A 24,503-nucleotide genomic window follows, 5' to 3' on the forward strand; every position below is an offset into this window, starting at 1 on the left:
AGAAAAAATCAGAGGAGAGGCAGAGATTTCAATTGGATGACGTGGTCTACGCCTACCAAAGTGAGGGGCTGTTGGGCCTGGAATGCAAGAAGGAAAGTGCAACTACTTACCTTTTATGCGGGAAAGAGGGGTAAAAAAAGTGAAGGGACAGTACTTCCGAGAGCTAGCTTTGCCCGTGAATCACCTGCTCAAGCCGTTAAATTCTGCCCGCACATTGTACCTTCCGTTATATAACTCGCGACGTGGCAGCAAAATCCCATTTCTTGCATCTACAAAACCCCATCCTCCCCTCCATGAACTTCCTACGCCGCTTCACCTTTACTTCTTCTCCGCTTCTTCGAACTTTCACCACAACACGCGCAATCATGTCTAAGCTTTACGTCGGGTTAGTCTCTCTCCCTCTCTGCCTCTGTTCTCTGCTCTCTGCCCTCTCTCAATCCCTGTCTCTTTGTCGCGAGAGCGAGAAAACTCTGAATGAGGGGTAATCATGCTGACGTGAAATTCTCTGCAGAAACCTGTCCTGGAACACCACGGACGACACCCTCAAGCAAACCTTCGAGGAGTTCGGCACCGTCACCGATTCTATCATCATGCGCGACCGTGAGACCGGCCGAGCCCGTGGATTCGGTTTCGTCACCTTTTCCACCGAGGAGGAGGCTACCGCTGCCGTCAACGCCCTGAACGAGCAGGAGTATGTCCCTCATTTCACCCCCGCCCTCTCTCAATCAATAGCTAACCGTTTCTTCTCTTCCAGGCTTGATGGTCGTCGCATCCGAGTCAACGTCGCCAACGCCCGCCCCGCTGGAGGCAGCGGCTTCGGTGGTGGCCGTGGAGGCTACGGTGGTGGTCGTGGTGGTGGTTACGGCGGTGGTGACCGCAGCTACGGTGGTGGTGACCGCAGCTACGGTGGTGGTGACCGCAGCTACGGCGGCGGTGACCGAGGTGGTTACTAAAGAAAGACTGAGACTGAGACTGAGACATCGTCAGAGGTGGGTTGATCAAAAAAACAATTGTGTATCATCGGCCCAAGAATTCTACAATGGGATACGGCCGCTGCAGTCCGGACACAGCCGCGATTGATGGTGGAGAGGAACTTATCAAGATACCATAGCACAGCAGACAGAACCTTTCTTTTTTATTCTCACATCACTGACCTTTGGTGATGGCTATGCTGCAATTGTTCTCAAGCAGCCCGAGGCGCAAAGGATGGCGCGATTTGTTCTCGTATTGTTGTCATACCCGAGCCGATGCTCTGCGCGACCGACATCTCCGTCGACGCCCGATGTTTCTGTTTCTTCGACGCAAGTTTGTTCATAACGACAATAAGATTGATTCCCACGACGATCCGACCGATTGTTTCTGTTAGACCTGCTCCATCAACTGTCCGACATCCCAGCGCTCAATCAAGCGGGCGCCAAAGCAATTCCTTCGACAGGCGATCTCATCCCAGACCTGCTCCATTCTCCCCACTGCTGCGTTTTTTTTTCCCTTGCCGTTTCTGCTTGCCTGACTCAACCATGACGCCATTCACACCGCGACCGTCCAAGGGACCCTCGACAGCACGAATGTGAGCGACATGTTACGACAACCTCGGTCGACACTACCGCTTTCACAACAGCTTGTCTTGACATTTTGCTGAGGTCTCAATTGCACACCAACATCTTGACCTTTCTTGACCTTTCTTCTCGATTGGAGCCCCAATCAGGATTCTGTCGCCGCACGATGAAGGATAGCCTTGACGAACAACACAAGCCCTGCTGACTTCTTCGTCGCGATCCCTAGCCCTTGCCCCGAAGGTCAATCTGTGCTGCGTCACAAAGGGTTCCGAACGACTGTTCTCCCTATTCAATTGAATCGATGCGACTGGGCTGGACGGAAGCGATGAGGATCCCCGATACCGCACTGGAGTTCCTCTTTTTCTCGACAGGATTGACTCACATACTGTGGTGTCTCACGGGTTCAGCCAGAAGCTTCCAGGACAGTCACAACGGCCTTCCAGACTCTGAACTTTGTTTGTCAACCCGATTGACGCATAGGGTTCGTTGATTTAAGCGTTTTACTTGATAATTGGAAAGCCGGCGTGATGCAGCTGCCACTAAGGAACTCAAGAGGGACTGCATTAATTGGAAACTTTCTGATTAAGCTCTGAGGCCTCCTGACTTTGTATGACTGATGGATGATTCTATTGCGACAGGTTTTCCGACGCCCTTCTATTAGGTTCTGATACTAGATGATGTATTGTCAGAAAGATGCCATACCAATCAACCAAGTCGCCGCCGGAGTGAATACTCAAGAAGGCGAGAGTTAGTATCCCAGCATGGGCACCTGGATGGAAGCTTTCAAAAGGTTCCGCGCGTACCTCGGTGTAATCAACATCGGCCATGGGGCTCAAAGGTCTTTCTATCTTTCGATTCTCGTCCCCAAACCGAGGTCTGATACAGTCTCCGTGGCGCGGTGATCAAGTCAAATTTTGGAAGACAAACGTATGACAGCAGTCCAAGTTGTTAGACTCTTGTTGCTGGGGAGTTTCTGACCAAAGGGCTAGACATGTTGGACAAATGTACACTCACACTGAACCTTGACACTTGAGGGGAGACTCAGCTATCTATGTCCTTATACTATCTGCTACAAGCATGCTATTGAATTAGCGGCACGACAACAGCATTTGCCACATTCATCTCTCAAAGACGGGCCGGATAACACCCGGGTGTAGATGCTGGAACATTGCAAGACCTTTGCAAACCGCATGATTGCTTGCTCATTGTATTTCGCACATTCGTAAGCACTAGAACATGGGGAGGATTAATAATGCAATCTGACGGAGGTCAAATCGGCGTTTCAAGATGCCTCGGCCTCTTATCCCATAGTCACAAAGTATTTATATTTATTAGTCTACTACCTCCCACAACTTAATCTCTGTATCTAAGTTACAAGAGGACTTTCTTCCTTCCATCGATTTACCTTACGTATCGCTACACCACAGTCAACTGTCTCGTCAAAGGGACAACTCACCACTACACCTACCCTCCAATCATGGATCCCATTCCAATCCTTACTATCTCACTCTCTCACCACCTTCACGGCCGCGACATAAACGACAGTCTCGGAGAACAATGGTCGGAATCCAAGGTCCCAGCCTCGACAGCTTCACAATTCACCAACATCGGGTTCAACCTCAACGCAGATGGCTCAAACTTGGGGGATCTCAAAACACAGCTAGACGAGCGCAAATGGAGAGGCATTATCGTCGGATGGTGCATACGCGGCAATGTCGAGTTCACTGAGCTGTTCGAATCTGTTGTTGCTGTTTGCGTGGACTACGTTGTGCAGAGCAAGCAGAACGATATTTCTTCGACGGAGCCTAAGCTTATCTTTTGTCGGGGGCCGCATGACCTTGTTAACGCTACACTTCGAAATTTCCCCTTAGAAGGTTGAGCATGACGGACGGGGTTCGAGAGAGCGCGACGTTAGGACCTGTAATCTTGGAAAATATATCTCAGAGCCTTGTATTCGGAGTTTGTCGAAACAATATTGAACTGAGCCATAAACTATCACACTGCTACACCCAAGCTCATCCCTGATTGATGTACTCTACCAGCTTCGGTCTAGCCTCGAAAGCAGCTTTGAATTTCAGAAGAGACTCCGATAGTTTCGCCTACAAGACGGATTGTCAGTTATAAACCTTCCATTCTCGGGACATCTGGCTTACCGGAAGTGTCTTTGTTCGTGCGTCGTTATCGATCGATACATAGACAGCAAAGTCCGTGTAGCTGATCTCATCGCCTAGAAGATAAGGTCCTTCACGGTCGGCATAGTACTTCCCAATAAGATCGTAATACTGGGGAGCGATAGTCTCTTTGTACTCGGCTCGGGGGCCTTCCTTTAGGTTTCTCACCCATTGAGCCTAGCCACCTCCATTAGCTAGGTAGATCTCGAAAGTCCATCATGCAACATGCCCTCCAGTCAACGTAGATATCAGATACCAAGTCTGTCAAATACTTATCCTCGCTAGTCTGGCCGTCGTAGCGGCCGAGATCTCGTGACAGATAGCGTAGAATCGGAATATGCTGCGTAGCAAGTCAGCTTTCGGCGACCGAGATGGATATCCAAGATGATGTTTACGTTAGTAAGGACATGTCCCTTGTATTCGAGAGAAGGCACCTGGCCATTTCTGCTCAGACCTTGCTTGATCAATTTCTCCTTCGTCGCGGGCCATGTATCATCTCTTGCGTAGAGACGCTCCTCGAATTCGATACCCGCATCTATCATAAACAACCTTCAACGTGCATAAGCATTAAACCGCCATGACCGGAGGACCAAGAGGGCTCGTGGTCTTGATTGAGAAATTTACTTACTTGATTGGCTCACCACGGCCCAGCTTGCCGATGGCGAGGTAATGGTAGACGACCGAGTCTTTGTTCGACATGGTGATATTAACTTTGGGTATGATTTAGTTGCAGCAAAAGGCTTCTAACCTTTTGTTTCGTTCTGTAGACCTCCTTTATATAGGTATACTGCGGGGTTCCCGATGTCTTGACTGGATCATGAAATGCCGGGCTCCACATAGGCTTTGCATAGTGTCAACTTCCGAGGAACAACCAAGCGACGGCTCATAACCCGGCTAGGACAAAACAGCTAGGAGAGAACAGATTGATCGCCAGAGTTGAGTTTATCATACTGGCTCGCATTGTATGAGAAAGGTGTTACTAATACAAATGCCGCTTGTAATTTGCAGCACCACTGGGGGATCAGCTTGCCCATTGGTTCTGAGTTTGTTTTTGTATTCCTGATATGACGAGCAATGATTTGCTCAAGTTATATTCCGTGGCTATGGTTCAAACCTCTCCTCCAAATATCCACTAACGTTCCAAGTTCCTTGGCCCTGAGTTCCAGCGGGTTCCGTGGCGTCTTATCATGTCTTAGGAAGTTCTTGAGCTCCGGCTCTGTCTTCTTCGGCTATTAGCTTAATATTTAATTTAACCGGTCCTTCTTGGGCCAAGACTCGGCTGTCTTGATCGACTCTTCAGAACCTTTCATCTTAGACATCTCCTCCGTGGTCTGTACTCCTGCACCATGCAACTTCCTGCGTCGCTCCTCTATTTCCCTTTTGTCCTTCTCTATTTCTCTTGCCTCCTTCTCCAATTCTCTTCTCGCCTTCTGAATGTTTCTTAACTCAGTATCAATATTTGCCTTCTGCCTGCAAATCCTTGCCCTCTCTGCAAAGATCTTCCAGCCTTCAGCGTGCAACGCTTCTCTCTCTTTCTCAAATTCTCTTAACTTTGCTTCAGCACTTGCCTTACGTGAGAGAGCCCAGGAGCCTATAGCTGAAAGCGCCAGTAGGGTCTTCATGGCATCATCTTGGTCTGATGTGCTTGAAGCCTGGATTGTCGTCTTGTCTTTGGTATCATCCTGACCTGATATCTTGCTTCTTTCTGATGAAAAGCCCACTGCACCCTCCTCTTGGGAGAGTTCTATATTGCTCAGCTTTATCTCCTTGCCGGTTCCTGTCCCCCCTCCATGAGGAATGTTGCTGGTGGCATCATTACCACCAAGAGAACTTGTTTCCCGCAGAACCCGCGTCAATGAAGTATACAGTTTAATTTCCCCATGACTGAGCACTCGTCCAACGATAAGAAAGTCTCCTCTAATCTCAAAACTCTCCATACCAATTTCTAGCGCCTCGGAGGTAACAACTTGGCGGCTTATCTTGGTCCATCCTGCACCAGAAGGTACTTCCCACTCTTCTTTACCTTCAGGAGGCAGGACACCCTTAGAGACAGTGGCTTGGTCCTTGTTAATGCTCTCCCTAGGCCCTACTGAGGCAACGAATCCGTCATCATCCGTCTCAATTTCGGATAAATCATTACTATGCTCTCCAGAATCTTCATCATCTTCATCTTCGGAATGTGCTTCGTCCTTACCATTCGCTATTGGAGGAAGTGCAAAGAGGGCGAGTTGCTCCTGGTGCCGACCAACATGAAGCTGGTATTCCTTCACTGAATGAAGAGGTTCCTTACAGAAAGGGCAGAGAACCTCATTATCGACGTCAATTCGCTTAGAGCCAAGGTCTATCATGGAACTGACTTGGTCTTGAGGAAAATCACCAGGATGGGTCTTGTTGACATGTTCTTGGCATTGGGATTTTGTTGAAAAGACCATACTGCACGAATACGGACAGGAATATGTCTTCCAGTGGTTCTGTACCTCATGTAAAACCCATTCACGCCGTCGCATGAAGTCCATCTCGGATGCTGTGCAGTCTTTCGACAGGCACACATAGGGCTGAAGGTCAGCGAACACGTGTCGCCTATTCCATCCAGGTCAGCTTTTTTCTCTCTTACACATCATGCATAGTGAGCAACTGACTTCCAGGACAATGGGCTAGTGGCAATGATCATCATATAGCAGAAAGGACATTCGAAAGGACCATCTTCAGCCTCATGGGGAAGTTGCGGGACACAAAGCTTGTCACCTCCCGTATGGGAAGAAGCAAATGAAGTTTGTGTGACGCCCGAGTCGGAGGCTTCATCTTCATCCACTGCTTCGACGTTGAAGCCAGCAGCTTTCGCGCGTTGAGGCAGAGAGCTAGCAACGGTACTCTCATCGTTCGCTTCCCGACAGTTGAGCCCTTGAGACAGTTTCAAGTGGTGGCTTTCACGGTACTTGAAGTACTGCCTTCTCCGTGAAATTGCTCGGCCTAACCTTTCAGCAAGAAAAAGCTCCATCTTGCTGAATTTCGATCTGACGTGGTCAATATCGTATCGTTCGTAATGCGAGGCGTCGATCGAAGCAAATGTTGCAAAGCGATCATGAGGGGCCGGGTTTCTGATAGCGACGCTCAGCCGTAGCAGGCAATCGATAACGTCAGAGACATTTTGAAAAACTTGGTCCATCTCGGTTGCAGGTACATCATCAGATTCAGTGTTGGGGTTAGAACCCATGCTCAACCCATCGTCCTCAATGTGATCCCACGGGACTTTTTCGCCAATAGCGATAGCGTATGCATCCACCAATAGCTCGGACAATTCTTCCAGGAGTGACTTGACTTGCTTTTGCAAATGAGATGCATCCCGAAGACGGTACTGAAGCGATCGCCGTCCTGTGCTGTGCGCACCGATATTTCCGGACCAAATCTTGAAACGGGCTTCCTCCCCGACAATTTCACGTACAGTCTTTCGGTCGGAGTCTGTAGCAAGTCGGGGTTCTGCCTGTTCTAAGAGGTGGAAGTGTTCGAGGCACTTTCGCACCGAGTCTGCGATGCTATCTTCCGTCATTTTGATGGATAGGCAATGGACCGAGCCGAGTGATCTCTGCGTTGTGAGGGTGCAAAGCAGAGCCTGATTTCCCAAGTTGGTCTAATCATCGGACCTCTGCATGATGATCGCTGTCATGAATCTATTGGCTACAGCCCTTGCGGCTTTTTTAACCAACAGCCGATATCTTAATCAGCTGATGCAAGCTGACAATTACATAAATGATACCCCGCTTTCATTCTCCGTCTCTCCGCCTCATCTGGGTCGAGGTCCCGTCTTATACTCACGAGAGGAGAACGATGTCTGGCTTTGAAGTAGCGGGTGTGGTCCTGGGCGGTATTCCTCTCGTGATATCGACGTTGGAGCACTACAAAAATGGTATTTCGGTGATACAGCGGTACAGAAGATACGAGCGAGAGCTCCAAAGGCTAATAAGAAACCTCGAGACTGAGAAGGTTAAACTTCAAAATGTCTGTGAGAAGCTGCTGGATGGTATAGTCCCACCGTCGCGAATTGATGACATGGTCGAGAATCCTGGTGGTGATTTATGGGTCCAAGAGGAGATCCAAAAGGCAATTCGGATCAGGTTATGGAAGTCCTGGAATGTTTTCGAGACGACGTTGAAAGACATCCAGAAAGCGACTGAGGAAATGTATGAGAAGCTAGGTGGTGGGACTGAGGTAAGTCGTTTTGCCCTGGTATTCAACGGTTCTAACTAGCGTTCAGACTTCGTGGTCTGATATGACCCTTGCAGCCAAAGAGCTTAAGCGCATAACGTTCGCTTTGGGTCGGTCAGCATACTCGGAGCAGTTAGCTACCATCAAAGATGGCATATCGAGCTTGGAATCATTGGCAACGATGAGTATTGAACTGGAGCCCAAGAGAAGAGTGAGATCCCAGATCAAAGCTCTCGGCATCTTACGGACTATTGCTTGGAGCATTTACCGGGCTGTTCAATCTAGCCTCAAGTGCACACATGAACATCAAGTTTCTGTGGGGCTATCAGGGTGTACAGACACTTTTTGTGTCGACGAAGACGAGGATGTAGGTCGGGGTCACCATGTTGATTTATTCCTCACTCATTCGCAGCTACAAGATAAGAAGTCGCATCTCGTCGAGCCCACAAGACAGAATTGGGAAGGGAGACTTCTGAAAGTAGTTCCAAACGCACAATGTCCACCTCGAGTGCCCACCAGCTTGTCATCATCATCATTACCGACCGCACAGAAACTTGGGAAAGAAAAGAGATCCGTCAGATTCTCAATGTCTCGATTCTCTTCGTCAGGTACGATAACCGAAACAACTACCTCTTCGATCAACAGTGGTGTTGCGTGCATGTCTCTAGAGACAACCACACGTACTTCGCAGAGCTACCAGCCATGCCTTGACCTTTGCAGTGAAACTAAGGCAAACATTGGACCTGCCTGCTTGGGTTCCATCACCGACGATTCAGCGGGGCAAACACGGACGTACCAAGTCTACAATTCTACTCTGCTACCATTAGAAGCTCAGGGATCCATAGTCCCATTATCTGATGTACTGCGAAACGAAGATACACGGCATCTCTTTACATACAGGCAGCGGCTACAGCTTGCAGTTTCCATTACAACTAGCGTAGTTCATTTATACAAAACGCCATTTATGAACGATCTACCTACAGCCCGAAACATCATTCTCTTCCAGAGGCAAGGCGTTGTCGATTATAACAGAGCCTTTCTCAAAGGTGATCGGAGTTGCCTCGCAGAATGCAGCTCAGGTATAGCGATACCAACACCCAAACTATTACCTCTTGGAGTCTTGCTTATTGAGCTGATCAAGGGTCAAAGTTTAGAGTCCCTTCGAACTCCGAACGAGATTCTTGGTGGCAATCTAAGTGCCTTTTCGAATTTTATCACATCACAGCGCCTTGCTGATGAGATATGCCAGGCTAGCTCAAATTATGGGAGTGCAGTGCGACGATGCCTAGATGTTGGATTCAAAGCCCAGGCTTGCGCCGTGGAGGATGAGAATTTCCAGCACAACTTCTATTCGGGTATAGTTGCTTTGTTAGAAGAAGACTTGAACAGTTTATAGGATCTATGGGATAGCACAAAGATCATTAAAAATGAGTCAGATAATCATAGTGAATATTTAAATTGTTTCACGTAATGTACATAACTAATTGTGCTCTTGGAGCTTCCGATACCGTTGGACATAGTAAACTATTGCAAGTAAGGCGCTCTTCCCTGAGACGCATAAAGTAAGGAAATTATCGTATCGTGCCTTTCATCCCTAAAGCCATTTTCATTTTAAGTCTTCAATCCTGTTCGTACATTTTTTCTTCAGATTTCCTTACGCCTTTTGCTTAGAGACTGCCCTGTAACGACTTGGCAGACCAACATTGCTTCGCTCCGCTGGGGGAATAGACTGCGCATATCCTCCATATGCCGGCATAGAAGGCTTCTGCAGACCAGCCATGCTTCCGCTCGTTCCTGGTCTTTGCTGAATGCTGCCCCATGAGCTGGATGGCTTGTGCTGGGCGCCATATGTCGAGGCTTGCATGAATTGCATCTGCTCTTGAATACCGTGGGGAACCTGGTGTTGCATTTGAGGGTGCATAGGCATTCCGGCGAGCGAAGACTGTGATCTAGAGGCCTGTTGCATGCCGTATGGCGAAGCCATATATGGTGATCCACCGGGCATACCGGATAGTGAAGATTGAGATTGTGACGCTTGGTGCATTCCATAAGGTGAGCCCATATATGGTGAGGAATTGGGCATGCCGTATCCTGGTGAAGGAGGGCCTGTGAGGCTCACGCTCGGTGTTCCACCTCGTCGCGCGGCCTTGGCGCGCTCCTCACTTGCAATAACACCAATGAGTCCGCCATTGAACATGGGCTTCTTCTCGTTGAAAGGATCTTGGTAAGGATCTTGGAATGGGTCTTGGGGAAGGTTTGAGGCGAATGATGGTAATCGGAGATGAGAGCTGCCGCTGTGCTGTCCTTGTGATGAGCCAGGTCTCATAAGATGCTGTTGCGCTGACGCGCGTAAGTTGGGGTTTGATCGCACGCCAGAGAGCCGAGACTTTTGATCGCCCCGTGTCTTAGCCTGGAGCATGGCCAGAGGAATGTCGTCGTCGTCATCACTATCGGTGATATCCATCCAGGGACCCTTTAGTGAAGGAATTCGTGTGTGCTCTGCTGATGGTTGTCCAGTAGTAGTCTTCATCATTTTTTGTCGGTAAGTAGCGAGATGAGCCTCCTGCTTGTTCCGCTGGTCCTTTGACTTGACCGCCTTGGAGTCATCGTCGGAATCATAATTGATGTTATCATCCTCATCTTCGCTGCTGCTGGCATCTCTTCTTTTTTGGTAGGCTTCCTGGGTCATGATGCTGCCGCGTGGGGATCCAGGGGCTGATGGCATGATGGGCTGGCTATACGAGATTGAGACTGAAGATGTCACAGAGAAGTGGAGCTGTGAAAGGGGCGGTGTCTTTGGTGAGAGAGCTGAGCTGATGGAAAGTGAGGCTATACGAGAGGGAAGAAAGGCTTAGACAAGGACAACCTCGTGTGGAATATGGAATATGTGTAAATAAAGATCAGAGTGCGCAGTGGCGACGCGTCCGTCGTCCTTATGTATAGGGTTCTGTTCTTGTAACAGAACGGAGAGAGGTCAAAGAACTGCCGGGGGGGCATGTCAGCAGGGGTAGGTTCTGTAGCCCCTGTATAAAATCAGGTACTAGCCCGCTAACTAACGTCAGATAAATTACATAATTGGGCATGGTCCCCTCCAAACTCAACGAATCTTAACGGCGCTGACTCAAGCAAAAAAAGAAAAGATGTGGCTTGATAAGGCTGGCTGTGCATTTGCATTCGAATAGTTTACTGTTTATTTGGTCTGTGGCTTGTTATTTATTGAAAGTTGGCGCTGGTCGGAAGCGCCGGGTTTCGTCTAGCGCTTGGGTCTGGGTTGCTCTCTGCTTTGCTTTGATGGCTTGGCTGGTAAGCTCCGGACAAGACCGTTACATTGGCGCATTGAGGCTTGAGTGGCCCGTCCCCTTTTTCTCCATCCCGGCTGGCTTCGTCCCAATCTTCGGGAGTCAAGGTCAAGAGGCAAGGGCAAAGACGTTTTTAGAACACATTTGTCAGTCCAAAGTTGATGAGCAACTGTTCCTCTCTTCCATTGTCGCTCCTCCTAAGACTCTATTCAGGCAGGTATCTACCATGATCCATCTCATCGTCTCTCTCCTCTCTCAGTCGGCAGTTAACCCAAAACCGGACATTCAGCTTACAGCCTGCAATGCAGGGCCAAGTGGTCTATTAAAAGGATGACCTGTCCCCACGCCATTGGACCAGGGCATCCTGTCCAATACAACCAAAGTCCCGCTGCCATTCTCAGACCAAAGCCAAAAACCTCGTATACCTAAAATCGGTCCAAGGAATTTTCCGCTAATCGCGTCCGCACTAAGCAAGGTCTCCGGTTGTTATTTTTGAAGTTCTGGAATGCCAAAGCAGCAACCGAACCCCCTTTTTCACCAGGGCCTTCTATTTTTAATGTCCCGACACCACATTATCTGGAGATGTTACCGGATTTAAACTACTTCAATCGATCTCCGTCCTGCCTTTCCATTTGCATGTTTTCGGTGACATTCGCTTTCGGCTTGGCGATCTGTAAATATGTCATTGTTCTGTTTTGTTCCTGCATCAGTCGTGTAGGTAGGCCTCCGACCGACTGTGATCCATTTTTTCTTATCGGGTTTCGCGATAACTTCATCGTGCTTATCGATAAGCCGCTTTGACGTCTGGGCATCATAGTTACCCTACAATACACGCTTCAATTCTAATTTTGTGATACCACATACGCTACGCTATGACTCTACACCACGCAAATCTTTGTCGCAGCGATGAGAATTTTTGTTTTGTTCTGGTTTTGGACAGGTTCCAGGTGCGATCACATGAAATGATAAAACAAGCCGTGACATCCGTCCTCTTGCATCAAACCCTTGCATCAGCCACAGCGAAGTCAAGCAACAATGAACCAACATCTAACAAAAATCCCGCTTTGCGGGTCAAGACAGTAGGCCGAGTACATAAAAGGCAGACGAAATCGCCGTGATGGTTAGAACATTTCTCACTTCTACCTCCTCTACTTGTTTCCGCCTCCAGTAGCTCTCACAACCATGGAAGATTTGACGCTCGTGTTGCTTGTTTTAATGGTCGATATGTGTTCAGTCATCATGCGCGTTTCCTCAGGTGGATGGACAACAAACGCAAAACTTGGGTTGCTCGCTTCTCACCTGGCTCTGATTTCACAAGTGTTGAGAAACGATACGAACAAAGTCGCTGTTTAGGATAACATCAGAACCACAATCGCATGGTCACAATTCCTGTTGTCCGCAGGCTTCAACGAATTTTGGAAAACACAGATATTATAAAATGATGGAGTGTAACGACTGACTGGTCTGTACAATCTTTTTGTCTTGTGATTCTTGATCTAACCCGGACATAGATACAATACAGTGACATCAATTAATTGGAGTCTTTACTGGTCAAGACGTCATCGCCTCAGCCTCCCGCAAGCCAATTCCAATGTTCAGCTTTCGCTATTCTTACAATAAATATGTCATTGCGACCAATAATGCAATTGCTCCATCAACACTATTCTGATGAGTTGCAGTGTCTGTCTTACCGACCTCTTCAGCCATCTTGACAACTGGACAGAAGACGTCATGGAGTGATTGGCTACGTAGGCTTAGTCATTTTTTGGAGGCGGCTTACTTGCCGCTATGCCGCCTCGTCATCAGTGGAAGCGGTAGAAGTCGTGTTAATCAATCTAGCTCGATCTAGATAACATGCTTAACCGAGTCCAATCTACCAATGATAACTCTTTTTCTCATGCATTACCCCGCTTTATGAGGGCCTCACAAGCTGATCCGACCTTCGGCCATTTTTTTCTTGAGTCACTAACCTCAAAACTGCCCTGACTAAGGTTTTTTTTTCTCTTCCACAGCGGTACTTAAAACCTTGCTAGCCGCCTGCCTCTTCTCACCTCCACTTCTTGACTCAACAACTTGTTATCAAACCACATCACAAAACAAAAGAACACATAGTCAGATACCCTGCATCGTCTGAATGCTAAGGCAGATACAATGCAGACAGCCAACAACCCCATCTCCCACCACACCAGCCACACCATGGGTGAAGGTGCTGCTAGTAGCAACAGCGGCGACAATAGCTGCGGAGCGAATAGCGTGGGTCACCATACTAGCCACACCATGGGCCAGGGCGCCAGCAGCAGCAGCTCTGGTGCCAATGGGGGAGGTGGGGTTGCTGAGGCTCAGAGAGTCGACAATGGCATCGGTATGAACATCTCATATCTTGTCCTCAGTTCAATAACTAACAATATCAGCCCTGGAAGCCGCCCTAACAGCCACCGACGACAACAACGACAATGACAACGATAACGAATCTGATGATGCAAGCTCTCTTGCAGACAGTCTCGCCAGTCTCAGCGGTCGCAGTGGCTCTGTAGCAACTTCCATGCGAAGCTCTGGCAGCCTTGCCAACTTCAAAATCATCGACACTACTCTCCGTGAGGGTGAGCAGTTTGCTACCGCTTACTTCACCACTGAGACCAAGATGAAGATTGCTAAGGCTCTGGATGACATTGGTGTCGAATACGTGAGTATACCAGAAGAAAGTCATGGACTCCCGACTAACGTTCCCAGATTGAATTGACGTCACCCGCTTCCTCCCCACAATCCAAGCTCGATGCCCAGGCCATCTGCAAGATGGGTCTCAAGGCAAAGGTCCTGGTCCACATCCGATGTAACATGGACGACGCTCGCATCGCCGTTGAAACAGGCGTCGATGGAATCAACATGTGCATCGGCACTTCGGCCCAGCTCATGAAGCACTCCCACGGAAAGGACCTCAACTGGATCGCCGAAAAGGCCAAGGAAGTCATCGAGTTTACCCAGGCCAACGGTCTCGAGGTCCGCTTCTCGGGCGAAGACTCGTTCCGCTCCGACTTTAGCGAGATCCTCAAGCTTTACTCGCTCATGGACCGACTGGGTGCTCACCGCGTGGGAATTGCCGATACCGTTGGAGGCGCCACCACGCGCGAGGTCTATGAAAAGATCTCTACCCTGCGCCAGATTATTGGATGTGATATCGAGACTCACTTCCACAACGACACTGGCTGCGCCACCGCCAACGCCTACACCGCCCTCGAAGCCGGTGCTACCCACATCGACACCACCGTCCTGGGCATTGGAGAGCGAAACGGCATTACTCCCCTTGGAAAGCTGCTTCAGTGCATGCTCAACTTTGGACACGAGTATGTTGGCACCAAGTACCGACTCGACAAGCTTCCTGCTCTCGAGAAGCTTGTCGCTGAGGCTGTTGATATCGAGGTCCCTTGGGACAACCCTGACCTCTCGGTGTTTTTGTAAAGACACCTTTTTTGAGAAGCCTGTGATAAGGCTTATGGGAGGCATGAACCTCAAGGACTTTTACTTTCAACCAGCTCAGTTTTAGGACACATTTTACCGTAGAAGATATGTGTCTGACAGTCACTACCGCTCTCGAGATACGCATTTAGTAACATTAATGCAATACACTCTTTGGAAATATCGCTTGAGCCTTTGCCACATTGATTTTGCCTTTCACTACTGAATCCTAATTATTTAACGTCGCTGATGAAGCTTAACTGTACCGGGCCTTGACTACTATTATAGGCGGACGCAACGACTGACTTTATAACTATTATGGAAATAATCCTAGCTCCACAGGCGCATTTCTCATCTGATCCTCTTGCATCTCTTGCAGCAACGGACTCCCAGGATAATCTTCAATATCCAGGTCGATGTACCCTCGGGGAGCCCATTTGCGAGCACAGACAAATAGAGTCCGTCCATTGATACTTGTATCACTCAAGATTCTCAAAGCGCATTCACCTGCGTCTTCTGCCGTTGCAAACTCAACGCCTGAACTTTCCACTTTGTCAAACTGTTCTTTGGACAAGATACCTGTGCGGATATACCTGCCAAAGATGAGATAAGCATAAACCAGGTGTAGGCGAACTTACCAAGGTGCAATCACATTGACTCGACTGCCATAGTAGAATGATGTTCTTCGCAATGCATGCATGATTCCACGGACTGCCCAATTAGTGCTGCTATACTCTGGGGATCTGGGGACGTCAAGAAAACCGGCGCCAGAGCTGATCAAGATCAAGCAGGTGTCTTTTTGGTCAGGTTGGGGCTCGGTTCCGTTCTGTGATATGAAATGGTGCATGGCGAGCTTTGCCGTATATAAGGCACCCTTGATGTTTACATCGATGATTCGTAAGTCTGGCGTCTCCGGCTCTTTGCCAAGGCCTGGTGGTAATTGAGTCAATTGGAGGACTTGGTGGATTACTTAGTTCTCTCACCATCGAATGTAAAGGTCTGATCAGCTTTTGTGATACCAGCATTGGCTATCACATAGTGTATTTTCCCCGAAGGTGAGAACTGAGATGCTTCCTTGAAGAGACGAACTTGGTCTTCCCAGATAGTCGTGTCTACTTGGACAAATTTTGACCCTTGTAACTCAGAAGCAAGTTTCTCTCCCGCGATAGCGTCTTTGTCGCCTATAACGACAATGGCTCTGATAAATCTGTCAGTGCATATTATTAAGGACTGGATAGCACAACTTGCCCTGCTTTATAAAGTGCTCGTACGTATGCTTTCCCGATTCCGCTGGCCCCTACACAATGTTAGAGGCCGTATGGTGATCTCCAAGCAAACTCACCTCCAGTTATGATCGCTAATTTGCCAACAACCCCATCTCGACTGAAGTCCAAATCGCAGTTGATCGGGGGTGAGATTTTGTAAGGAGGCATGATAAAGGCAGTCTCAAGAAGCCTCAACTTTAGGCTGCCGAGTGTGAAGAGAGGCTAATCTATGATGATAGAATGTGTTTAGCCAATACATTATGGAATACAACGATCATATATCTACTCAAATCTTGAGCCTTCTTAGTACTCCTGCAACTCGATGATATGTACGTACCTTTACTTCGGCATGAAAATCGGATTAATCCTCGGCAGAGTGAGCTTATCCAATAACTAAGCTCATCCTGTACAGCGCTAATGCAACCTGCTGATAAAGTGGGGTTTCGCTTCTCTCAAGATGACGCTGCCAGCAATGATTGACAATCAGCAGCCTGCATTCTCAGACCTCATTCTAATCTTTCTTTTGCAACTTTCGGTCATTCGTCATAACGAAAAGCAGAAACATCTGTCGTCAGAAATCTTGGTTCCGACGGAAGTGATGGCTGCTCCATATCACATCGTTGTTGAGCCTATGGCACAGCAGCTCCTGGTCCAAAGGGCGGGTGAGGACTGGACAGGGGTTACTAGCACTGCAGAAAGACGAAAGCTGCAGAACAGACTCAACAAAAGATCCCAATGTAAGTGGCTAAATGCCCAATAACATGTACACTTATCTAATACTTATGTTACAGACCTTAGAAAGCGGCAGAAACTTGAGAGAAGTCGGGTTGCCGCCAATCTAGTCGAGCAAACCGACCTGCCAGCTCAATCGAAAGCTTCAGTTGAGGCAGCTCTGCAACAATCTCCCAACGCAATGATGCAAGCCATCATGGAAATGTGTGAGGTCTTCAAGAGTCCGGACATCAGTCAAAGAGTACTCGCACTTGCCAGTATGGCCTATCTGGACTATACCATGAACGCACCTCGGATCTCACAACTCCCATTTCTCATCACACTGAACGTCAACATAGCCATTGCAAAAAATGCTACGTTGATAGGCTTCGATCGTACACTAATGTGTTTAAACGAAGCAATCTCCCCATTCAACCAAAGCGGACCATGGCCGTCTTCACCCAACACGCCCAAATGTTTAGAGCCAACACCTGTGCAAAGGTTCGTTGCTCATCATCCTTGGCTCGACATATTTCCTTTCCCCAAGTTTAGAGACAACATGATCTTGGCGCAAGACGCGAATCTCTTGGATGATGATGAACTGTGTGAGGATGTAGCGGAGGCGAATTTAGAGAACATAGAGAGGCCCAGCTTGATTGTATGGGGTGATGCTTCTCTGCCGCATTCGTGGGAAGTGTCGCCTAAGTTTTTGAAAAAATGGGGATGGCTGCTTCAGGGTTGTCCGGAGATGTTGGAGGCGACGAATCGATGGAGGGAGAGTAGAGGAGAGAGGTTGTTGCAGTGGCATACTGGTTGATGTGCAAGGTATCTGTCATTTAGACTATGAGAGGAGTTTATGAGATATATGATTTTTAGACTGGCGTTAACATTAATTTTGATCTTGTTTGACTTATCACAACCTGACGAGATCAGAGGTCTCGCATTCGACGGCTACATCGGCACGCGCGACAACGATGGTGTTTTCATCTCAGACAATCTGCTGAGAGACCCGAACCTACTTACGAGCCCGCGCTAGTCCATACACCCGGAGTAACAATAACAACTCTCGTGAATTTTTGGACTTCGGCTTCACAGGATTCCTTTCGGAGGCCGGTCTTCAACAATTGGATACGGTCGTGTGGCCCAATGGCAAGGCGTCTGACTACGAATCAGAAGATTCTGGGTTCGATCCCCAGCATGATCATATTTTTGCGCTACGAGTCGAATAGATGTATCCACAGGCCCAGTTTAAACCTTTTCTGTCTCTCCCTACTTTTTGTATCCAGTGGAAGTGCAGCTGATTGCCTGGCTAGAATATTGCCGGTTTACTGCTGATACTTCATTGGCGTGGATATGGTTTGATGGGAGTTTGGGCAGCATTCTCTAAATACACATCTCGATGTTTAACGTCACTCTAGTCTAGCATTTCATATAACGTGCCAATACTCTATAGCTCTCACATACTTTTGGTCTGGCCTCTATCTTTATGCCGCTGCTTTATTCCGCCGTCTGTCGTCGAGTCCAGCGGACCTCAGCCGGGTTCATGGGACGCGAAAACATAGACTTGAAGTTGTTAGTAAGTTTCCAGCATAAGTAGCAGAAAGACTCACCGAGTAATCTGGATCCGGGAGAGGAGCCTTAGGATCAGGCTGTTCAATATGAAGCAATCTCACAAAGGTGGCAACGATAGCACCCAGTTGAGCATAAGCATAGTTCTCACCCACACATCGATGTCGACCAGCCCCAAAAGGCAAATAAGGACTGGTGACAGACTTGTTCATTACACCGAAGCCATAATCCACAGTTTGCCCATCTTCAGCGTTCTTCTCAAGAGGTTCGATCTTGTCCCAGCGGTGAGGATCCCATTCGGAAGGTCGAGGGAAGAACTCTTCTGAACGAGCGATGGTGCCAGGAGACGCAAGAAGTGTATGGGACGGAGGTACTACCCATTCGGTACCGGGTACACGCATAGGTTGTTTGACCTGTCGGAGGATGGAGTGGATAGGGCTGTGAAGACGGAGGGTTTCCTTGATGACTTGGCCGTTGAGCGTTAACTTCTGAAGGTTCTCCCACGTCAAAGGTTCTTGAGGTGAGCCAAGGACTTCGAGTTGCTCTTCGTACAGCTCTTGAACAAGGTGAGGCTTATGCGCAAGGTTAAGAAGAAGCCAGGCACCACTAGCAGCAGTATTATGTTGACCACCCATCAAAATAGCAATCAACATCCTCGCAGCATGGTGATCCGGAAGGTCCTTGCCATCTTTGTACTGAGCATTCATAAGTGTCCAAACCATATCCGTCTCATCGCCCTGATTCCCTGTCTCGCGACGCTTACTAATAATGTCGCTAAACAGCTTCTCCATGGTCTTTCTTGCATGGTCTCGCCTAAAGTTCTGAGGTAGGGGAAGACCTGGCATGATGAAATTGATGGGCTGGAAGCCGTCGTCGAGGTGGCGGTACAGAGTGGCGAATGTGCTGTCAAACATGGCGCGGACTTCATTTCCTAGAAGAGATCCTGAGGCGGTGTAAATGGTGATTTCGGCCATGACTTCTGTGATGTTGACGATTCCTGTGTTGCCTTTGAAGTAGGGTGAGGTGCGGACATAGTCTTCGACTTCCTTGACGAATTTGGGGATGTAACACCGTAAGGATTCAGTAGTAAGACCAAGCTTGAGTAGCTAGGGAACATCAATTAGCCTTCTGCACAGATGAATGAATGATAATCACATACCCTCTTCTGATCCATGAATCGTGCATTTGAGCAGTCGTACACGACCTCTTCTCCAAAAACAGGTGTCGTGAGTTTTCCGTAAACATCTTCAGCGTTGAGATCGGCATGCTTGCCATTCAGGATGAAGTCATTGCCCTTAGGTCCAAGAAAGACCGTCGTTGATTTACCAAGTAGGATGAACGTAAAGCAGTCTCCATACTTGGCTCTGCAATCAAAGAAGAATTTATACGGATCGATACCGTATTGAACAGTGCTGCCGATCAAGGGAAAGATGTGAAAGACGACGGGAGGGCGATGAGGATTCGGGAACCATATTTGTCGAACAACATTGGTAACGACCGATAATAAGATTGTGGCACCAATTGTAAAGGGAATTGATATAGAGAGCGGTAATGCTCGTAGACTCCCGTAAAGAGCTTCCATCTTCAACTTTGCAGTGGAATATGCAAAGATTGAAAAATGTGTCCAAAAGTAGGTCAGGAGTAAGCACCATCAAATGTTTTAGTCGATATTAGTTGATCGAATCAGTGGATGCGAATACGAGATGAGTCAGCCTTATCGGACGACAATCTACCAATTGATCGTGTTCCTACGAGACATTCGATTGCCCCTCACTAGCGGATTATGTGAGCTTTGATTGGTTGTAAAGTCACTGCCTGCTGGTCAGCCTGATATGATGTTTGAAACCGAGGCTTAATGCTCAGCCGCATAATTGACGTGTCAGACGATAGATCCTTGCGATCTTTCTTCTCTTTCCACCATAATCTTGTCCAGTTTAATGAATTCGGAAAGCATATTGAGCTGTCCTTCTCAAATGCTAGAATGAGTGGGGATGGTGAATGTCCTGATGGCGACAGTCGTGGCGTGAGAGAGCTCATAGTCAAGCTAATAATCGCTCATCTCACGGCAGTCGTGGCCTTCTGCAACCTCCAGTCCCTTCGCGAAGAGCGCCTCGCATCCATCGAACCAGTTATATTTCTCTTCTTTCCATTTATCGTCATCTTCCAAACAGCTCTTGGTCTACTTGTCATTCACACCACCTTGGCTATCAGCATTTTACAAAAGCCCAACTTTTGGCAACAGCATGTCCGCATCTATGCCCGGCAATGGAGTGTCCTGCTTGCGAGGAAACCACGCCCTGAGCGTCCAGTGGAAGAGAGTGTCGGTCTTTTGACGGAAGAGAGAAGAGTAGAATCCCGAACTGAAAGGGCATGGGTTAAAATTGGAAGATTGGTAGTCATGGCTGGTACGCTGTTCCAGTTTGTGGCTACCATTTTCTTATACAAACGAAGGCTGAGTCTCCACGGCTGGGATTCCCTCAGCATAATTGACCATCGCACATTTGAACTGGCTGTTGGCGGCACTACTGTCTCAGTCATGTCCATCCTTCTTCTACTTAAGCTACCTGGCTTTAGAGAGGCGCCTGAGGTTATCTCACCTGCAACAAAAGATATGCGATTGAAGGAAATCCTTCGCTTCTTCCGAGGTGATCCAGGACGTTGTCGTCGGTGGTATCACATTCCCTATCTGCCCAACGCTGGGATGGAGACGTCAATGGCGACATGGGTTCTCTGCATCCTTTCAGTGACATACAACGGCCAGATAGTATTTCCGAGATACGTTGAAATCTCCTACCCCTTCATCTTCGAACTCGCCAAATCATTTCTACCAAACGCCCATCTACCATCCTTCTACTTTTTCATTGTCGCAGGGTTTCTAGCTGCCTTGACCCTGGGAAAGATGGCCATTGCCCGTGTGGATGGCTATAAACTGAAATCCAAGACCCTGTGCGGGGTCATTCTTGAGGTGATTGGGATAATCATTGGCTTTTGTGTCTTTTGTTTCATAATGGCTATGACTACTATATTTTCGATTGGTCCTCTATTTTCATATTTCATGCCTGTCGCGTCCTTCGGTCCGGCATGGGGTTTGCTACCCAAAGTCGCTGAGACTTACGTGATATTCTCACAGCCACCTTTCCGGACAGCAGATAATGGGACGGATTATATTTTATGGTGGAATGATCAGGAGACAGAATGTCTTTTGCTGTGGAAGGATCCTATGGCTGACTACTTATGGTCTCTTTTCTAGAGAATAAGTCATCTAACAGAACGTTCACGCTAGAATACTTATATCTATCCGGTCGCACAATATCAAGTGCACGAAGCAATAAATGATGTATCAAAATGGGATAAAGATCTTGATTTGGTAGCTAAATTATGAAAAGACTTGGACCTTGTATCTGCCTTCGCCATGCACCTTTACTAGCCACATTGGTACACCGGTGTTTCAGTGTTCCAATAAGCATACAAGTTCTTGTTCCCCTTCCTATCAATCCTTCGCTGACTCTTAGCTTCTTCCTTCTGCGTCTTCTCCTTGAATCTCTGGTTCGTAGCTATGAGTGAGCGCTGCTCAGCTGAAGACAGGTGCATCAGAGCGGTGCGATCGCCGACACTCATGTTGGCTAGTTGATGTGCTGCCGTGGCCTTTTGTCGTCTTTCCCGTCTGGTCAACGCCTGGGTGCCGGGGATACAAACACCGTCGGTAATATTAGGTTCATAATCGGGCTCAGAAACATATTCTATCTGAGGCGTTGTGGTGCGTGGCCGACGGCGTATTTGAGATAGTGAGGGCTCTGCTTGCGCTGAGGTCTTCTTGGAGATGAGTCTTCCAGATGGTAGACGCATTGAGTCCTGGTCCACTTTCAATGGTTTGCGGTTATCCTTGTCACTGCCACTATCACTCGCAGAATCTTCAGCGACGTCGTCCTGACTTTGATAAAAGTCATAAAAGTCGGCAAATTCTGATTCCTCCGAAAGGTCAAATTTGCAGTGACCTTTGCCCATCATATGCTGCTGAACAGCCTGGACAGTAGATCTCGTGGTTTCACAGTACAAACATTCTCGATACTCGAAAATCACAAGATGTAAGTATCTGAAGAATGTTTCAAGGTCAACTGTGAGATGTTGCTGTTGGGGGATGAAGAGCCCGTGGAACTTTTGCATATGGGTCATGCCATCCTCGAGGGTTGAGGATGTGATGGGACAGAAAAGACATTGACCGGGCGTAAAGGATTGGACGATTTGTTCTGAAGGTTTGGGAGACTCCATGGTGTTGGGAGTGAGAGGATTGGTATCCTCGATGTTGGTTGGGAGTGTTGACAGCGAGGTCATGCTGGTTGTTGTAGTGGTGTCGGTAGTTGTTGCTCCTAGCATCAAGTTGATTGATGAAGAGTAGAAGTGTTGATGAGATAAAAGCGAGACTCTGTTCTCAAGTGAGTTGATGTATTAGTTGCTTGTTGAATTAGATGGATAACACGAGGATCATCAGGCCTTATATGTTTTCTCGATCTCTAATAGATGAAGGTTAAAAAGTATGGGTGTCAATTTAGAGCACCTTGATTGGCTGATCGAGGTGAGTCAAGTGTCACCGCTAGTCCTTTTTGGGTGCTGTCTAGAATGATTCATAGTGATTCCGCTCCACCGCGGGGCCAGTACTTTCCCCCTAACAAACCTGTACCAAGACGAGCAAAGAGGCAGATAGCGCTAATGTCTACCCTGCCGCAACCAAACCCCACGGGACCCCGGGCCCGAAGGAACCCTTTCTGAACATGTCACAAGATTCGCCGCCGGAAGAAAAAGTTTGGCCTTTGTCTTCAGCCGTTAGTTGTCTAGAACGTTTCTCATGATTTCTTTTGTTCGAACTTTGACTGGTAGAATTATAATGCGGAAAAAACAGATCCATAACCAATTAATTAGATACCAAAACGCCATGATTCCCAGACTTGGCCATCTCATATTCTTCCCAACTACTGTCCAAAAAGTCCCTTGAACACATTATCCACATGAGCCTCAACCTTACTAGCCATCTTCTCCCTGATACCAGCCAGCACCTTTTCATTATCCGCTGGCTCACTCTTCTCGGTGATCAGAAACACGCCACCAGCAGATCTCTTGGCCTTCTCAAGTTCTTGGGGAATGGGAATCGCCGCAGCTTCAGTCTCCTCAACCGTGTATCGAGCATTGGTTGCATAGAACAAAGCTCGAGCAGCGACATCGTCGGGGCTAGCAAAGAGCAGGCCACCTAAGGGCGTAACAATCCACTGAAGCAGAAATCCAATGATTCCGCTTGATCCTCGAGAAAGAAGTGGTGTCGCGGTCAGACCGGGAAAGGCGTGGACAAAGCTGATCTTCGGGTTCTCTCGCGCAAAACGCTCCAGGGCGAGAGTGAGCATGGTGGCGGCTTGATTGGCGGAAGATGCGACACCAAAGTTTCCTGGCTTGGCGAGGTCGAGATCATCTTCGACTAGAGGACCTTCTTGGCCTCCAGCAAGAATGTTGGTGACATGAGGGTTCTCGCTGCGATTGAGAAGAGGCAGAAGAACCTGGATGGCACGGACGCGGCTGTAGAAGCGAGTTGTCAAAGATGGTTCAAGCTTTTCCTTTGTTTCTGCAAATGGTTAGTCTTCTATCAGTGAGCTTGGAGTCGAGTGTGTGGCTTACCTTTTCGTCCTTCAAATGACATGAAACCGACAGACATGAACAAGATATCAACCTTGGTCTCACGCTTTGAAATCTCCTTCATAGCAGCATCGGCTTCCTTCACCAGCGAAACATCTCTCTCGATGAATTCTATGGTGGCGGATGGGTTGCTTTGGCGAAGCTCGGCAATAAGAGGTGTTGCGGCTGAAGCACTTCGGCCGACGATATAGATAGTAGGTGACTTGCCGTCTGTTGCGATGGCGAGTTGTTTGACTGTGGATCGACCAATGCCTGATGTAGCGCCGAGGAAGACGGCTGTGAGATTCTGAGGGAGGGATTGGGGGAAGGTTGTGGAGTTGGAGGTCTTGATTGTCTTGATTGCGACCATCTTGACTGTTTCAGATTATTGGTACTTCGATAAGTGTTCTTGAAATGTTGAGCGTGTTGTTATGTTTGCCGGGTGTGGTTGAGAGATGTGATTGTTATTGCTGATGATGATACTTTCTTCAGCTTCCACTCACGAGTTATATAACTCTTAACCCCCATTCTCTTTATTAATCCTATGCATATTAAAGTTATCGGCATTCATACTCGCGCAAACATGGATATCCGACAGAGTAAGCACAGATGCTTGTC

General features: G+C 48.1%; 13 protein-coding genes and 1 non-coding gene across 14 annotated transcripts; 7 read left to right on the plus strand and 7 right to left on the minus strand.

Annotated features, from left to right (window-relative positions):
* Positions 1-365: 365 nt before the first annotated feature.
* On the plus strand, positions 366-953 carry B0J16DRAFT_356917 (putative glycine-rich RNA-binding protein; the record flags this gene model as incomplete). The annotated part of the gene is made up of 3 exons (XM_046129508.1): positions 366-385; positions 512-691; positions 755-953. 3 exons carry the CDS (start codon positions 366-368, stop codon positions 951-953), a joined length of 399 nt encoding a protein of 132 aa, XP_045981695.1.
* A 1,958-nt stretch (positions 954-2,911) lies between these two features.
* B0J16DRAFT_163240 (uncharacterized protein) lies at positions 2,912-3,694 on the plus strand. Its single transcript, XM_046122249.1, has one exon. It carries the CDS (start codon positions 3,034-3,036, stop codon positions 3,433-3,435), a length of 402 nt encoding a protein of 133 aa, XP_045981696.1. The 5' UTR covers positions 2,912-3,033; the 3' UTR covers positions 3,436-3,694.
* Positions 3,504-4,698, minus strand: B0J16DRAFT_163228 (uncharacterized protein). The gene is made up of 5 exons (XM_046122248.1): positions 4,356-4,698; positions 4,123-4,276; positions 3,957-4,067; positions 3,710-3,904; positions 3,504-3,655 (listed from the first exon to the last, which is right to left on the minus strand). The coding sequence occupies exons 1-5, from the start codon at positions 4,424-4,426 to the stop codon at positions 3,572-3,574; spliced, it is 615 nt and encodes a 204-aa protein (XP_045981697.1). The 5' UTR covers positions 4,427-4,698; the 3' UTR covers positions 3,504-3,571.
* B0J16DRAFT_163247 (uncharacterized protein) lies at positions 4,691-7,477 on the minus strand. The gene is made up of 2 exons (XM_046122250.1): positions 6,367-7,477; positions 4,691-6,307 (listed from the first exon to the last, which is right to left on the minus strand). The coding sequence occupies exons 1-2, from the start codon at positions 7,272-7,274 to the stop codon at positions 4,972-4,974; spliced, it is 2,244 nt and encodes a 747-aa protein (XP_045981698.1). The 5' UTR covers positions 7,275-7,477; the 3' UTR covers positions 4,691-4,971.
* A 45-nt stretch (positions 7,478-7,522) lies between these two features.
* Positions 7,523-9,389, plus strand: B0J16DRAFT_345606 (uncharacterized protein). Its single transcript, XM_046128294.1, has 2 exons — positions 7,523-7,933; positions 7,980-9,389. Exons 1-2 carry the CDS (start codon positions 7,553-7,555, stop codon positions 9,324-9,326), a joined length of 1,728 nt encoding a protein of 575 aa, XP_045981699.1. The 5' UTR covers positions 7,523-7,552; the 3' UTR covers positions 9,327-9,389.
* Positions 9,390-10,836, minus strand: B0J16DRAFT_345608 (uncharacterized protein). Its single transcript, XM_046128295.1, has one exon. The coding sequence runs from the start codon at positions 10,653-10,655 to the stop codon at positions 9,585-9,587; it is 1,071 nt and encodes a 356-aa protein (XP_045981700.1). The 5' UTR covers positions 10,656-10,836; the 3' UTR covers positions 9,390-9,584.
* A 2,302-nt stretch (positions 10,837-13,138) lies between these two features.
* Positions 13,139-14,949, plus strand: B0J16DRAFT_289845 (uncharacterized protein). The gene is made up of 3 exons (XM_046124223.1): positions 13,139-13,591; positions 13,641-13,912; positions 13,960-14,949. The coding sequence occupies exons 1-3, from the start codon at positions 13,381-13,383 to the stop codon at positions 14,683-14,685; spliced, it is 1,209 nt and encodes a 402-aa protein (XP_045981701.1). The 5' UTR covers positions 13,139-13,380; the 3' UTR covers positions 14,686-14,949.
* A 49-nt stretch (positions 14,950-14,998) lies between these two features.
* On the minus strand, positions 14,999-16,115 carry B0J16DRAFT_356920 (uncharacterized protein; the record flags this gene model as incomplete). The annotated part of the gene is made up of 5 exons (XM_046129509.1): positions 14,999-15,275; positions 15,321-15,612; positions 15,666-15,880; positions 15,931-15,979; positions 16,025-16,115. 5 exons carry the CDS (start codon positions 16,113-16,115, stop codon positions 14,999-15,001), a joined length of 924 nt encoding a protein of 307 aa, XP_045981702.1.
* A 314-nt stretch (positions 16,116-16,429) lies between these two features.
* B0J16DRAFT_363790 (uncharacterized protein) lies at positions 16,430-17,536 on the plus strand. Its single transcript, XM_046129892.1, has 2 exons — positions 16,430-16,684; positions 16,739-17,536. Exons 1-2 carry the CDS (start codon positions 16,546-16,548, stop codon positions 17,473-17,475), a joined length of 876 nt encoding a protein of 291 aa, XP_045981703.1. The 5' UTR covers positions 16,430-16,545; the 3' UTR covers positions 17,476-17,536.
* A 254-nt stretch (positions 17,537-17,790) lies between these two features.
* B0J16DRAFT_t181 lies at positions 17,791-17,862 on the plus strand. The gene has a single exon. It is a non-coding gene; the product is annotated as a tRNA-Arg (tRNA).
* On the minus strand, positions 17,850-19,857 carry B0J16DRAFT_416369 (cytochrome P450). Its single transcript, XM_046133573.1, has 3 exons — positions 19,387-19,857; positions 18,269-19,333; positions 17,850-18,221 (listed from the first exon to the last, which is right to left on the minus strand). Exons 1-3 carry the CDS (start codon positions 19,807-19,809, stop codon positions 18,156-18,158), a joined length of 1,554 nt encoding a protein of 517 aa, XP_045981704.1. The 5' UTR covers positions 19,810-19,857; the 3' UTR covers positions 17,850-18,155.
* A 241-nt stretch (positions 19,858-20,098) lies between these two features.
* B0J16DRAFT_345615 (uncharacterized protein) lies at positions 20,099-21,577 on the plus strand. The gene has a single exon (XM_046128296.1). The coding sequence runs from the start codon at positions 20,209-20,211 to the stop codon at positions 21,475-21,477; it is 1,269 nt and encodes a 422-aa protein (XP_045981705.1). The 5' UTR covers positions 20,099-20,208; the 3' UTR covers positions 21,478-21,577.
* Positions 21,578-22,686, minus strand: B0J16DRAFT_345616 (C2H2 type zinc-finger-domain-containing protein). Its single transcript, XM_046128297.1, has one exon. It carries the CDS (start codon positions 22,599-22,601, stop codon positions 21,651-21,653), a length of 951 nt encoding a protein of 316 aa, XP_045981706.1. The 5' UTR covers positions 22,602-22,686; the 3' UTR covers positions 21,578-21,650.
* Positions 22,687-23,017: 331 nt separating this feature from the next.
* Positions 23,018-24,338, minus strand: B0J16DRAFT_373768 (uncharacterized protein). Its single transcript, XM_046130544.1, has 2 exons — positions 23,889-24,338; positions 23,018-23,835 (listed from the first exon to the last, which is right to left on the minus strand). The coding sequence occupies exons 1-2, from the start codon at positions 24,253-24,255 to the stop codon at positions 23,195-23,197; spliced, it is 1,008 nt and encodes a 335-aa protein (XP_045981707.1). The 5' UTR covers positions 24,256-24,338; the 3' UTR covers positions 23,018-23,194.
* Positions 24,339-24,503: the final 165 nt, after the last annotated feature.

This window comes from Fusarium flagelliforme (genome assembly GCF_020744385.1).
Source record: "Fusarium flagelliforme strain FIESC 12 MPI-CAGE-AA-0113 chromosome Unknown B0J16scaffold_5, whole genome shotgun sequence".
NCBI classification, from domain to species: domain Eukaryota; kingdom Fungi; phylum Ascomycota; class Sordariomycetes; order Hypocreales; family Nectriaceae; genus Fusarium; species Fusarium flagelliforme.